Source organism: Lentinula edodes, assembly GCF_021015755.1.
Source record: "Lentinula edodes strain Le(Bin) 0899 ss11 chromosome Unknown C8R40scaffold_17, whole genome shotgun sequence".
Taxonomy (NCBI): domain Eukaryota; kingdom Fungi; phylum Basidiomycota; class Agaricomycetes; order Agaricales; family Omphalotaceae; genus Lentinula; species Lentinula edodes.
The window spans coordinates 266,780-280,938 of record NW_025764323.1 but is presented as its reverse complement, the minus strand read 5'-3'; the positions used below and the strand labels follow the sequence as shown (position 1 = coordinate 280,938).

Below are 14,159 nucleotides of genomic sequence, written 5' to 3'. Positions count from 1 at the left end.
GTTCTGGCATAGTAGTCAGAGAAGTGATGATATAATCAACACCAAGCGCACGTGCGCAGTTTATGCTCGGGATGCCGGGTTCCTGACTCCGAACCTGATCATACGCAAAACCTTCCAAAACCATTGGCATATGCCTTCATCCAAGCGTCCCTCAAGTGAAGAACTATCTCCTCCTCCTCTTAAACGCAGAAGATCGACATCTATCTGCAGCTTTCAGGATTTATCCTCAGAAGTTCAAAAGTCGACATTAAATATTTATCTTTTGGATGCAAAATTAAAGCCGGACGCCGTCGAAGAAATCTCTGCCCTCGTTGATAAATTTCATAATGTTGACGGGAACTCATCCTCAAAGGAGGAATACACTGAACGAGAACTGCAGCTCTGCCCGAACGTAGAAGACGCCGATGTTATCATCACCGTTGTGCATATGCGCAAACGCCTCGAGCGACACGTAAATTGGAATATTGCTGTAGGTTGCAAGACGTATATGCACTACTAGTACCGCTCATCGAGTAACAGAGGCGCAAAGCTATCGTTACTCCACAATGGCTCAGAGATAGTGTCGAATCGGGGCAATTACTTCCTTGCGGAAGATATGCCGCCTTGGGAGATTTGTACGAAGAGACTGTTAAGAATTGTCCTGATGCCAGTGATGGAAGTCATTGTCAGGCGTTTCCGGAGGACGGAACAGCTCACCGAATTGAATCAGAACTGACCGAACGCAAATATCACTCAGAGAAAGATACTCAGATCCGCTATCATCACCGGTATGCATGTATGCGTCATTCTCCGCTGATCTGCCCGAATCAGGGCCTTGTCGAGAAACTCGCAATTCTGCGCCGACATAGAGAGATTGAGGGCTTCGATATGCAATCTTTGAGCTATGAACGTGTTATTTCTGTGCGTCCCGCTCATCTTTCGTCGGAATTCAAAACCTTGGTCTGATGAGCGGTATTCCATGCGAAAGGTACTCAAAGGTATGACACGCGCACACATTGCCATGACCAGACATTGACCGGGATCCTGTATGTCAGCTTTTCCCTACCATATCACGCTAGATAACATACACGAAGTATCGGAGCTTCCCCATATCGGCAGCAAAATCTGTTCCAAGGTAAATCCACGATGTCAAACTCGACCCGGACCCCGCACCCATAATGACTTACCCCGTCCTTCTCCGATTTTAGATTCAAGAATTTATTCAACACGGAGACATTTCCGAGTGCAGTCCGTGTCCTATTTTCACAATTCCGACCATGTCCGAATACAGCTTTATTTCACAGAAAGCATACTCAGCGGAACCCGGTACCACTCATTGGTTGAGTTCACTACAGTATATGGTATCGGACCTGCCACAGCCCGTAACCTATACTCCCTCGGACTTCGGACAATCAAGGACCTCGAGAATCATTACAAAGTATCTCCTCAAACAAGAGATGATATCGCTAAGAGCCTGAATGTCAACTTCACGAAAAGGCTTCCTCAACTTTCTATCAAAGTAGGGTTAGCTTTAAGAGAAGACTTACGTTCGCGAATCCCTCGAAGCGAGGTGGAAGAAATTCACGGTGTTGTAATGAATGAGCTCGCGAATATACGAAGCGGGTGTGTTAGTACGATCACTGGAGGGTCAGCGATTTGAATTAGGTTATGCTTCAGACAGACGTACTGATGAAGTATGCTTAGTTATCGACGAGGAAAAGATGAGAGCAACGATGTCGACATTGTAATCAGTCACAAGGATCTCAAATCCGGAGGGGACCAAGTCAAAGGGTTGTGTGCTCATCTTGTCAAACGGTTGCACGATAAAGGTTTGTATTCCATCCGTCTTACAAGCTCATTAGTTCGAACGCCAAGCCTGAATCATCCTAATAGGCTTGGTGACACATGTAATGCGTAAGGCATTCAGGCAATTCCGCTTTGAATCGCCCAAGATTTTCATAAGTTTTCTGTAGATTTGTCGGGCTTCCGGGAGCCCAATGCTCTCCGTACCACTCATGGGGACTCTCTCGAAAAGGCTCTGACTGTATTCATCCTTCCCGATGACAAGAAACAGAAACACGTACATCGGCGGCTGGATCTGATTTTCGCTGCTCCAGAAGTCTACTGGACAGCGGTCGTTGGATGGTAAGGCTCGCCTTTTAAGCTTGAAATTTTCTGCTAGACTCGATAATGATTGTATCATTTGCAGGACTGGTTCTAAGATGTTTGAGAGGGACCTCCGACTCTGGGCCAAACAGGAGAGGTAAGCTATCTGTCCAATGTCCACTCGAGTTCGAATTCGTTGATTCGAAAAATTGGTGACCAGAGGCATGAGATTCGACAGTTCTGGAATGTAAGTACTTTCATTCTCGAGGGCATTTATTTCACATATTGACATTTTTCTCTAGTTCTCGTCGACATGACTCTAAGCTTTACTTTCCGAATAGTGAGCAAGAGGTGTTTGAGCTGCTCGGTTTGGAATGGATCCATCCTACTTTGAGAAATGCAGATCTCTAGAAACGATGAATGCGTCTGCACTTCGTCAATTGTTCATATTGTGTATGTAGATACAGTAATTGTTGGAATGAACGTTGTACTTGTACATGTTTGTAAGGTTAATGACAATAGTTGCGTTGAAGACAGAGTCTTAGTTTGCGAATGCTTGAATACCTGTAATAGCTTTGCCCAATATGAGGGCATGAACGTCCTGAAGCACGAGTAAGTATTTTTGGTAAATTCAGTGGTTCGAAAGACTGACATTGGTTCCTGCAACCAGAGAAGGACGTAAACTTTTGTAAGAAGTGTCACAAAAGTACTACATACCTTCATATGTATTCGTGATTTGCAAGTTCGACGCATGCCTTGCGATATGATACCTATCAAGCCCAAATCAGCTTATTGTGAAACCAAACGCTTTGTCAAGCGTGTAATACGTACTCGTCCGATGCGGCATTTCCTCCAAGGATGTCCAGCACACTCCTCGCGTGGTGCAACGCCTTCCCACAGTTATTTTTCTTTACGAGACTGACCATTTCCGGGGCCAACAACCCCTGATCTTTAAGACGGCCCACTTGTAGGCTGGCTAGTAGTCCGATCGCAACTTCACTCTGAGCCTCGGCGAGTTTCTTCTGGATAAGCTGGAAAGAGGCGATGGGTCGTTGGAATTGGTGTCGTTCTAGAGCGTAGGAGCGAGCGCGGGCCACACAATCCTCAAGTGCCCCCATTACTCCCCAAGAAATGCCGTATCTAAGTGTTGATGAATATGACTTCAACTGCCACTCATATTGTTGTAATGCGAAACTCACCGTGCAGAGTTGAGACAAGAAAATGCCGAACCCAAACCTTTGGTACCGGGAAGAAGGGAATCTTGTGGGACACGAACGTTATCCATGAATATGGAACCGGTCAAGGATACGCGCAAAGACACCTTGTTCTTGATTGGAGGTGCCGAAAGACCTTGTGTTCCCTGTTCAGGAGGACAGATCGACGAGCAAATACAACTTATGAAGTTGAAACTGACCTTTTCTAGAAGTAACCCACGGATTTTTTTGTCCCATTTACAGCGAGCCCAGATTACATGAACGTCCCTGCAAACTGTTTGTTGGAAACCGACAATACAAAAAGAGTGTTTGTGACTTGCGCGACAGGAGCATTTGAAATCCACGTTTTGCTGCCGTTGATAATGAAACCCCCATCGATATCCTCTGCAGTCGTCTCCATACCAGCTGGGTCAGAACCATGGTTGGGTTCCGTCAATCCCTACGTATTCCTCCGTTGCAACATCAATTTTGAGGTGGACAAAAGCTACTCACGAATGCCCCTATTATCTCTCCACGAGCTACAACTGGGTTGAAAACGCATGGTTTAGGCAAAAGGGCCAAGCTTACCTAGCCGAGGTAGATACTTCTCCTTCTGCGCTTCCGATCCAAATTCATATATGGGATGCATGACAAGAGAAGACTGAACCGATGCTGTCGAGCGATAGCCTGAGTCCACCCTAATACAAGGTCAGCGAAAGCAAGTACAAGGTGCAATTTAGGGTAGAGATGAGTAATGCACCTTTCGATTTCGCGCGCAATGAGTCCGTACGCGACATTACTTACACCCGCGCAACCATATCCTTGAATTGTAGGACCTAAAAGGCCAATAGCTCCCATCTCGGGAATTACAGCAGGATCAAATTCTAGATAAGTGTAAGCTGATTGGTGAACAGGCGAGATGAGAAACGTGGAGGAACCTTCTGTACGCCAACCATGTAGAACGCGGGGCATAAGTTTCTCCTGAAAGGAGGCCATAAGATGGTTGAGAGAATATATAGGAAGGATAACGGACTTGACAATAGGCATTTGCTGAATCTCTGGAACAAGACTATTGGCTGAGAACACGCTCTAATTACGCTAGAAACTATGAACCTGATTGCCTTTTCCTCCTCGGTGAGTAGTGAGTCCATATTAAGCGGGTCCTACGCAGCAGATGAGATGGGAGTATTATTGATAGGCATTCTAGAGGTACCTCCCAGTCGAATTTGGCAAATTCTGAAAGGTGTCTGTTGAGCATTCGAGAACAACATAAGAGAAGAATACCATACTAGATCCGGATGCTGTGGAAGCACAACGAACGAGAGACGGAACAGCCCGTTCAGCATTCCTTGAAGCAATGCTCTTGCAGAGCGTTCTTCGCGATATACCGAACATTGTGATTAGAGAGATGGTGGTAGGTATTGACTCTGAGAGAAACCTGGAACCTTTGGGAGATCCGAAAGTCTAGACGCCCGCGCTTAGCGCCAACACAGCCACACACTACTCCGGACCATCCTGATGTAAGCGTTTGTTCTGACGATAGCAAGACCAGCAAGACCAACATCAAGACCCTCTATTCGGTTTTCGGCCTCAAAAATGACCTCCACCAGGTGAGCTTACGACCTTGGATGCTCTCAAGACTACGTTTCGAAGATTTTGGATGGACTGGATGGGTGGAATGGGTTGGATTGGCTGAACGAAGTTTGGATGACTCGGAACTGGGCGGATACTTGGAAGGATTTCGATCTCTGACTTGTCATTTCTACTTAGACTGTACTCGAAAGGCCGCGTCTTGGGACACAAGCGTGCTAAGCGCAACTCCCGCCCCAACACCTCTTTGATTCAGATCGAGGGTGTAGCAACCAAGGAGGAGGCACAGTTTTATCTTGGAAAGGTGCGTATCATCTTTACACAGTGATGTGATAAGGTCTTATCATTCCAACCTATTTTAGCGTATCGCATACGTCTACAAAGCCAAGCGGGAAATCCAAGGCTCGAAGGTGCGAGTAATCTGGGGGTATGTTTTTTGACTATATATTCTCTCTTTTTCTTAATCTTTCACCCTCCCCTTAGGCGTGTTACCCGTCCACACGGCAGCTCTGGTGTCGTCAAATCAAAATTCCGATCCAACCTTCCTCCCCGTGCGTTTGGTGCTAGTGTCCGGGTGGTGCGTAACCCGTATTTTTGTAGTTCAAATCTCAAACTCATGTTCTGTGCTCTTCAGATGCTCTATCCTTCGAACATCTGATTATATTTTGTACAACCCATGGCCAATTATCGTACCCTATACACTTACATGCAATATGACATGACCGCATGCGCACACGTAAAACGTAGCGATTCGCCTTAAGTGAGAGCACTGAGGGGTCACTTAGCAGCTCTCCTACAGACTATTAAAGCTCCATCTCAGTAGTACAGGAATGCACATTGGACTGCTTGTGCATCAATCGAGAATCGTGCCTCCCCGAAAAAATTTAAACCAAAGTCCAGTGAGTGGTAACGTTTTATCGTCAAATGAGATTACGAGCAGTATGAATGAATCAAATTTATCAAAACCAGTTGCCCATGAAGCCTCGTAGTTTACCAGTAGCATTATTCTTCGATGTATCTACAGCTTTACCGTCTACTTCCACTGACACCGGGTGTTCTCCTGATTGTGCTGAAGGGGTCGCATTCTTCTGCGGTCGCCGTGATTTTTGTGGCGGCGGACCCGGTGTTAGATTCCTGTTTGTTTGAGACTGGGAATGCACCTGGGTTTTAGCTTTTTTCGGGTTGTGGATTTTCTTGAGGATCGAGTTGGCCATCCTTAATTGGGCGATGGCCTCGGGTGAATTGGCCAACTGTGAAGGAGCTGGAGTGGGTTTGGGAGTTGGAGTAGGATTGGAAACAGTAGAAATAGGCAAAGGTGAAGGGTCAGAAGCGGGAGTGACTAGTGGGTCGACAACCGGTTCAGCAGATGGTATAGGAGTAACCTCCTCGAAAGCATCACTGGCAGTAGATATTGGGAGGTCTGAGGCAACCGCATGCGTAGAATCTGCTTGTACCTCCACCTTCTCAGATGGTGTCGATGGAAGACCCACTGTAGCGGGATTGGAAGTTGGTACGGGAGGGAGCTCCAATGGGTTACGCATACGAAGGAAACCAGCGTAGTTACTGACTGCATGTCGCATCAAAGGATGATCGACTGCATCTCCCTGCTCGAGTATTGGCGTACCCTGTGGTAAAGGTTTGATATCAGTGAATCCTGCCCAACCTACGAATGCACGCATAGCCGCTCTTGAGAGGTAGTGTTCACGCTTTTTGGCCGGAGCGCTACGGATATCATCTAGTGGATATCGAGTTAGTAAATGCATACGAATCGCGTTAGAAATAACTTGCAAGCATCTCGAATTTGAATATACAAGAATTCACGGTACGCATCCTTGCTGTGGTCGTATTTTATCGCAGGATCCGGTTCCGAAAGATCTGGCTCGAGCTCAGGTTGGTGAGGTTTAACACTCAAGATTGACTCCAGACTAGCCAAGCTTATGCCTCCTTCTATAGGAACTGGTCTAGGTATTTCGGGCACGGGAATGCGATGTGAACCAACAACTGCTTTTGCTCGCGCGGCAGATTCCTGGTCTCTAAATCGAATAAAAAGTGTTGTCGCTTTGCGGTCGGTAGTCTAATGGAAGGGCGAAGTTCAATCAGCTACAAAGACATTAGAATATACCGAGCCAGCACTCACCACAGAAGGGCAATTGAATTCGTCAATTGGCCCGTACAGTTGCTCTATGTATTGAACTGCAGCAAGTAGATCTGCAGAGTCTCGAGGGGCATGCCAGAAATGTACTCTGACAGAATTTGGACTACCGTCGTAGCCTACACGCGCCTCCGCTGCATCTCTGGGTTTTCGCGGTGCTAATCGAGGAGGTAAAGGGACAAAGGGTTGTTTGGTGGCAAGCGAGGAGTTTAGTCTGTGCCAAGTTAATGAGCCATGACTTCTTTGGGCAATAACCCGAGAGACTGCCTGAACGCGTTGCATTCACAGTACAGCTACCAGTTACTTGTGACTGGGTCAAATACGGTCAAATTTTATCGGAGACCAATTTGGCAAGCCGGCATTTTTTCCGGGCCGGGACATCCAACTCCGACTGCGTCATGCCCAGTCATGCCTAAACTTCATCTCAAACGAACACCAGAGGAAGAAGCTGCTCGACGAGTACGGAAACTAGAGAAAAGAGAGGCTAAACGTCGTAGGAAACATGATCATTACGGCTATGGTTCATCCAGCAGCAAAAGGCAACAGCGAACTGCCGTTGTAGAGGAAGATAATTCCTGTGATGAAGAAGACGGCAAGGAATTCATTGGTCCAGTACCGGGACCGTCAAATTACCAACCAGACTACGAGACAATTCGCGCAGAGATAGAAGAACAACGGTTCCGAGAAAAGATGGCCATGGCTTTCGATGATGATGAACGCTTGGACTCTATCGAAGCTCGCTTCAACTCCTTCGCACACGTTCCTATGCATTGGGGCGGAAAAAACAGTTCGAAACCTCGTATCAACTATGATAACGACGAATTCCTTGCCGTGGATCCAATGACAATGGATGACGAAGAATACGCCGAGTGGGTTAGGATGGGAATGTACCGGTAAGTATTTCAAGAAATTCTCATCGTTAATCCGGCACTAATAATACGCGGCGCTAAGGAAAACACACGCTCAAGAAATCGCGGAGAAAGAACGTATAAAGGCTGAAAGAGCAGCTAAACGTGCACAGGAAAAGGCCATACGCGCAGAAACGGAGCGCCTTCAGAAAGTTGCTGCCGCTGAACGTTGGTCTCACAAGCTAAAGAAAGAGAACAAGAGACTCGAACTACTGCGTTTGGAATATCAAAAGCGATGGAAGCTCTTACTATCCAACACACAGCCTGCGGATATTGCTGATATCGGCTTCAATGACATACCATGGCCAATTTTACTCGCATACAAGCACAAGTCAGATAAGAAATCAGTTTCTGATACTGTGTCATCACTATCACTCGATGACTTCACTCCCGATGCGATATCGACATTCTTGTTCACTTCTCCACCTTCGGCAAATACCTCCATCGATACCGATACCGATATTGGGAAGACTAGCTCATCTAGCTCATCAGCCTCTGCGCAGAGACTGTCAGAAGCGGAAACGGAAAACCCAAAGAAGGGTCGTAAGGAGAAGCTCCGCGAGACTCTTTTGCGGTTCCACCCTGATAAGTTTGAAGGTCGCCTCATGTCCCGGGTGAGGCCTGAGGAGAAGGAGAAGGTCACGCAGGCTCTTGGGATCGTTGTTCGTGTATTAAATGACCTGATGGGAGAAGGGTAAATCATCCTAAATTAAACAAAGAATAGACGTTTTGGGGATCCGTTGAAAGGTTGTCGAGGGTACTCCTTTCATTACACGAAAATGTACGACGTCACATCCATGAGAATGAGATTCACAACAACCTTTGTCATGGTGAATCATTTCCTAGGTAGGCGTACATCTCTCTTTTATCGTGATGTTAACACTACTTCAGTGCTATACACTTGCCATTCCTGGCTGGCATCTTCGTAGCGTAACGGAGGCACCACAGAGTTGAATGAATTCGTTCCCGAGTAACTCTCACACTAACCATATCTTAGTTCGAATTCGAGTCTTCTGCCTTGCCTAGCTGAAGACTGTCTGGCATCGAAAGAAATATATGTGGTACTCACACTATAATAGAAGTGTCGCAGCTCTCAGCGTACTTTATTGTATCTTGCAAATTCCTATCTTTCAGATCCGACGTCGGGCTATCCGAGGCTTTGTATTTGTGAAGGAGTATTATCAAAAACATATCGTCCGTTACTGTACAATAGCAATGTAATAGATAGGTACAGTACGTCTTCCAAGCAGCTAGATCGACCCAAGCCAAACGAAGTGCCAAAGAGAGGGTTGCAGATTTTCGATGAGCAGGTAAAGGGAGTAGTAATGAATGAGAACGGCATATACAGATGACTTAAATTTCATGGAACCACAGATGAGGCAAAAAAATGCAAAATATCACAACAAAATAATATAGCTTTATGAATAAAACATCCAATAGATCAACCTCTATATGTGCCACGTCCAGCCATATTCTGGTCCTGAGGCGGATACAGTTGTGATGGTGAATCATGATGTGGTGAGGGCCGTGGGGAATACTGCGCTTGGGGAGACGCTGTGTACTGACGATTAGGTTGCGGTGGATATTGTGATACAGGTGTATTACTGCGCGTATCCATGTACGGACTGTTGCTGCGCTGTGGGTAGTCACCGAAATAATCTTGTGGCCGATGTAACGGTGCTTCGCGAGACAGACCGTCACTGGAAGCGTCACGGTACATCGCGGGTGGCATGGAGAGAGAATTTTGAGAGGGATACATTCCTTCATATATTTTGCCACTGAGAAGTGGTTCCTGCTGAGAGTCCAAACGAGACAGCTCGTACGCTCCAGGGCCCGATGCGAGATATTTGTCATAGCCTGGCAGGCTTGCACCACCTTGCATTTGTGAAGGCGCAATGGACGCCGCGTCATTCATCAACGTAGTGGATGCTATAGAACGAGCATCCCAATCCAACTCACCACGGTCGCGACGGTATAAAGCAGGATCGTATTCAAGATCGCGTTGTTCGATAGCTGCAATCTTGATACCGCCTTCCACAACCTGAGCTTCCATTTTCTGCCCGCCATACTCATCGAGCTTGGCTTGGTCTTTGCCAATTCTACCACGATACACTTGACTCAACAGTGGCATCATCTTCGCGTGAAGCATAGGGGTGAAGAGTTCCGTGTGCAATGCGGGATGTCCGAATCTTCTCTCAAGACGGTTTCCTTTGTGGTCTGCACGCTCCGAATGTACCTTGGCTGCCCTGAGCTCTTCATCCGTAGGAGTGTAGTATTGGAATTGATCATTGAAAGTGCGGTTCAGATATATTTTGAAGATGGCGACAATGAAGATTGGAGGTATGGTAGAGACCCAGTAAAACGTTCTGAACCCAAGTTGGAGACCAATAGCTGATTTGCGCGATGAGCGATACTCCCAGGTTAAGATTATACCGTCACTCACTCAAAACTAACAGCGCTTGCATGAAGACGACAAGGAACATGAGTCGGTTGATCACGAGGTTCCACAAACGCTGTGATCTTATCAAAATTGGTACTTCGACAGATATAAAAATTGGTACTTACGCCGCCTGTCTCAACCTTTGTAGTGTAAACGAACATTAACTGATACTTGTTCACCCATGAACTCATCCAGAAGACGATACAAGCTGCCAAGGCAACCAAAGGAGCCAGAGGAGCAAATACCAGTCCAACAGAGGCCATGAACAACTATAATTCAATATTGAGAACTTGACATTCGGCGATAGAGTTTCAACTTACCGTGTTAGAACTAGAAGTAAAAGACAAACTCAGAACAGCATAAAAAGAGTCACAAAAGGAACGCACTAGTGTATAGCATACTGAAATTCCGGGGGTTGTGTCCATTCACGAATGTCACGAGGTGTACGACCGAAGAGACTGTGACAGGATAAGGATGAACGACAACGATGACTGTTGGGAAAATGAAAACTCACCGGGTCTTGATGGAGATCCATACTAGGTTCAAGATTTGGGCAAGATCAAAAACAATGAGGAACCCGCGCAGACTAGGAAAGCAAACTATCAATGCTTTGATGCAGCACAGTGAAGTTTTGGGGACATACGGGAAGAAAGTCAGCCAGTAGGACGATTGATTGATGTATGTCGCATTGATGACGGAAGGTAAAGCTGTAAAAGAGGCATGAAGGTTCAGTTGAAAGAATTAGACGGGTTGGAAGGGGAAATATTACTATTGAGATTGTTGATGATGTCTTTGAAACTGTCCTCCCCAATTTCAGAAACAATCTCCTCCGCAGCATCTAAGCCAAAGGTTAAGCCATGTTGGTACTAGTACAGAATAGCGACACATACTGAAAATAACACCAATCAAGGTGAAAATGACCAATTGACTGATGACCAAGAACGCAAAATAGTGGGCGATGACTTGCCGATCAAGTTTGGAATGAGTCAAGGCGCCCATAAACTGCGAATATAAATAATGCTAAGTAGAAGAAACCAAACAAGTTGGAATACATATCATACCTGACTTAACCACCTCATTATGACGGGCAAAAAGAATCCAAAGATACCAGAGACTGTAGGAGGTAGAACACCGGAAACAAGAGCGAATGTCGCTGGTGATGCACTAGCCCACGAGCGAAGGAACGGCACGAAACTCTTGATCTGAAGGGGTCGTTAAGTAATTCAAATGATGACACAACTTCGGCATAGCTCACAGCGTTCAAATTGGCCAGAATGGAGATAATAAATAGAGGTACGGTATTGAAGAAACAGACGAGCGCAAGCCATAGGAAACCGATCATGCGCTTCGCACGAATTTCTGCGGGAGACTTGTTCATATTTTCCCAGACCTGGTTTGTGAAAGTTGGTTAGTGGTGGTTTGTTTATTAGTGAGAGCAAGACGAACGATGTCTTTGGGATTAGGAGCAAGAGCTATATCGGTACCCTTGGGATGTTTCGTCCTCAATTGCCGGGCAACAATATGAGCATAGGGAACCGCGGCCATACTCGCAAAGCCAAAATTCTCAGCTTTACGGGTATCTATTTGATTCCGGTACTCCTCAATAGCAGCCTCCGTTCGTTTGAGCTTTTCCCTAATGAAGAGTTATTACAAATGAGGTATCTCATAAAATCCCAACTCACGTATAGAAGTCGATGGCATCCTTTCGCTGTCCACCGCAACCGCATGATCCACCTATCCGAATTGTGGGCCGCTTTTTCCCTATAGTACCGTTCTTTAAATACTTGACAAGATAAGTTTCCAACTCCCTAACAGTCGTGTTGTGATATTCTATGAGTTCTGGTAGCCGTCCGACCTTTCTCCCAATATGCACACTAGTTGTTGGATAAGGAACCTTGTATGTCTCGAAAATGGCCCTGATACCCTCGTCCGATTGGTACTTTTTCGGTACTTGTGTTACTTGCAAAGTTCTAGCATAAAACGATTGGACGTATTCCGGTGAGCGGTACCATTGTCGTCTCAGTTCGACCATCTTCTTCCAGTGTATGTATACGAGACCGATAATCAGGAAAGTGATGAGATATGACACGGCCACATGAACGAAGAGGATTTTTCCGCTGACATCTCTAATGGTGAGGATACTGAGGATATCACGGTTGCCGCTAGTAACTTCCTTGACGTTGTAAATGGCATTTACAGGAATAAGGATGCCGCATGTGAGGAGAGTGACGCCAGTGAAGAGCCACCGCATCAAGCGACCGAAACGTAGAAATGTAACGGCATCAAGGCCGAGTTTGTCTACGAGTTCGGGTTCCTTCGTCCGGAATAAAGGAGGTAGCCAACCAAGAAGAGAATCTGATATGCGTGGTGGTGGTTTGTCGCCAACGTGATACTTCACTTTGGGCTCATAGATTATCTGTCGAATTGATATTGATACTAGATTTCGACATGGATAAACTAGCAACGCACTTTGTTCTTGGGTCTTAGAAGGTTGAATGATATGATTGTAACGACCTGCTAAGCTGTTAAAAGGAGCGTATAGAGAGACAATAAGCAGACGCACCGAAATAATACTCATCAGAGCAACCTGAGAACCAACAGCAGCAGGCGCCAGCGCCCGCGACTCTGAGTCGATTAGGTTGTTCAAAGTATTATTGTTTACGGACATGGTAGGTGAAAAGATTTGAGAAGATTATTTGAAGTGTCGTCAGATGTGGAGTTGCAAGCAGATGGCTGAAATAATGGGCTGCGGCAAACAATGTGCCTCTGGAGAATCGTAAATCGAGAAAGAGTGTGTGAAAGGGGTCGAGGGTGAGATTAGCAAGACAGAAAGAAATTTCGACAATGGTCGTCGAGGTCAAGGCTGATTCGGGAAATACCCTTTCAGAGAACAAACCGGATGATGTTACGGCAACAATAAACTTTCACCCTCGAAATATTGAATATTATTCTTTCCCGGAAGTGTTCAAACCCCGGGGCTCATTCAAAGCTTTCTCCAAATATTCCATGATATCGTACAGTAAACATAGCTTTTTTGGACTGGAAACAGTGCATGGAGCGTAGATTATTTCCCAACATAGCCTATTGGCGCCGCTAGCTCCCCGCTTTTCTGCACTCCCAGCCGTCAACGTTTAAATAGTCCTACAAATCCGCTTCTCAACGGTTCTATCAACCTTCGAGAAAAACCTGGTGCGAGATATAACGATAACCCTATCCGCAGTGGAAGCATAGCCTGGAGACATTGCTTTATTGAACAAATTGTTTTAATAATTTGTGGTGAACTAGCGCTGACCTTTGTCGCGCCGTATGCGACTACCGCATTGGCAACATCTCCAGCTATGCGGCCGGGGATATTTTTCGTGGTCTCCTCGGACACTGTTCGCGCAGTACTCGATTGATTTCTATTCTCAAAACCGAACAAACCATAACGCCTTCCAACCCTTTCTGCCCATCCTTCACCTTCATGTACCCATTGACGGCATTTTTGTCGAGCCCAGCCAGTATACGAGCTAGATTCAGGCGCGATAGGCTCTTCACCTTCTGCAATCACCACCGCGACAATGCGCTCCCCAATCCCGAATGCCCGAGCACCATAAAACACTCCCACGAGTGGTACAATTGCAGTAAGTTCGTGTAATACTCCAAATGATAGTACTAGCGAGGACAATGGTGTGCCAGTTCTAGCGGAGAGGGCCTTCAGGGCATTTCTGTAGGGCGCGAAGGAGCCTGAGCTACTCCCTAGTCCGTGGTTGCTCATGAGAAAAGATAGAGACACGGCTTAAACATTTTTT

The 14,159-nt window shown here is 46.2% G+C and overlaps 7 protein-coding genes across 7 annotated transcripts; 3 read left to right on the top strand and 4 right to left on the bottom strand.

Annotated features, from left to right (window-relative positions):
- Positions 1–130: 130 nt before the first annotated feature.
- On the top strand, positions 131–2,496 carry C8R40DRAFT_1170485 (DNA polymerase mu; the record flags this gene model as incomplete). The annotated part of the gene is made up of 12 exons (XM_046231544.1): positions 131–469; positions 520–900; positions 968–977; positions 1,035–1,114; positions 1,188–1,227; positions 1,284–1,626; positions 1,684–1,808; positions 1,873–1,893; positions 1,953–2,124; positions 2,189–2,242; positions 2,306–2,332; positions 2,388–2,496. The coding sequence occupies 12 exons, from the start codon at positions 131–133 to the stop codon at positions 2,494–2,496; spliced, it is 1,701 nt and encodes a 566-aa protein (XP_046086494.1).
- Positions 2,497–2,626: 130 nt separating this feature from the next.
- On the bottom strand, positions 2,627–4,760 carry C8R40DRAFT_1251102 (acyl-CoA dehydrogenase domain-containing protein; the record flags this gene model as incomplete). Its single annotated transcript, XM_046233694.1, has 15 exons — positions 4,568–4,760; positions 4,492–4,514; positions 4,392–4,441; positions 4,312–4,336; positions 4,217–4,259; positions 4,039–4,162; positions 3,867–3,976; positions 3,792–3,817; positions 3,593–3,738; positions 3,500–3,566; positions 3,285–3,445; positions 2,917–3,225; positions 2,803–2,855; positions 2,738–2,745; positions 2,627–2,686 (listed from the first exon to the last, which is right to left on the bottom strand). Exons 1-15 carry the CDS (start codon positions 4,671–4,673, stop codon positions 2,627–2,629), a joined length of 1,311 nt encoding a protein of 436 aa, XP_046086493.1. The 5' UTR covers positions 4,674–4,760.
- A 114-nt stretch (positions 4,761–4,874) lies between these two features.
- Positions 4,875–5,526, top strand: C8R40DRAFT_1170483 (ribosomal protein L35A; the record flags this gene model as incomplete). The annotated part of the gene is made up of 5 exons (XM_046231543.1): positions 4,875–4,888; positions 5,049–5,172; positions 5,231–5,295; positions 5,352–5,445; positions 5,503–5,526. The coding sequence occupies 5 exons, from the start codon at positions 4,875–4,877 to the stop codon at positions 5,524–5,526; spliced, it is 321 nt and encodes a 106-aa protein (XP_046086492.1).
- C8R40DRAFT_203345 (uncharacterized protein) lies at positions 5,474–6,911 on the bottom strand. Its single transcript, XM_046234333.1, has one exon. It carries the CDS (start codon positions 6,629–6,631, stop codon positions 5,828–5,830), a length of 804 nt encoding a protein of 267 aa, XP_046086491.1. The 5' UTR covers positions 6,632–6,911; the 3' UTR covers positions 5,474–5,827.
- A 517-nt stretch (positions 6,912–7,428) lies between these two features.
- Positions 7,429–8,626, top strand: C8R40DRAFT_1045362 (uncharacterized protein; the record flags this gene model as incomplete). Its single annotated transcript, XM_046224298.1, has 3 exons — positions 7,429–7,913; positions 7,972–8,340; positions 8,434–8,626. 3 exons carry the CDS (start codon positions 7,429–7,431, stop codon positions 8,624–8,626), a joined length of 1,047 nt encoding a protein of 348 aa, XP_046086490.1.
- Positions 8,627–9,369: 743 nt separating this feature from the next.
- C8R40DRAFT_1170480 (uncharacterized protein) lies at positions 9,370–13,036 on the bottom strand (the record flags this gene model as incomplete). Its single annotated transcript, XM_046231542.1, has 15 exons — positions 9,370–10,319; positions 10,372–10,441; positions 10,494–10,637; positions 10,689–10,698; positions 10,755–10,826; positions 10,883–10,954; positions 11,012–11,075; positions 11,138–11,206; positions 11,259–11,370; positions 11,430–11,570; positions 11,624–11,758; positions 11,815–12,001; positions 12,051–12,784; positions 12,838–12,882; positions 12,932–13,036. 15 exons carry the CDS (start codon positions 13,034–13,036, stop codon positions 9,370–9,372), a joined length of 2,910 nt encoding a protein of 969 aa, XP_046086489.1.
- Positions 13,037–13,492: 456 nt separating this feature from the next.
- On the bottom strand, positions 13,493–14,125 carry C8R40DRAFT_1045041 (uncharacterized protein; the record flags this gene model as incomplete). Its single annotated transcript, XM_046224265.1, has 2 exons — positions 13,493–13,600; positions 13,661–14,125. The coding sequence occupies 2 exons, from the start codon at positions 14,123–14,125 to the stop codon at positions 13,493–13,495; spliced, it is 573 nt and encodes a 190-aa protein (XP_046086488.1).
- Positions 14,126–14,159: the final 34 nt, after the last annotated feature.

Coding starts and splice junctions, on each gene's coding strand:
- C8R40DRAFT_203345 (XM_046234333.1), bottom strand. CDS start 6,631: ATGCATTTACTAACTCGATATCCACTAGATGATATCCGTAGCGCTCCG.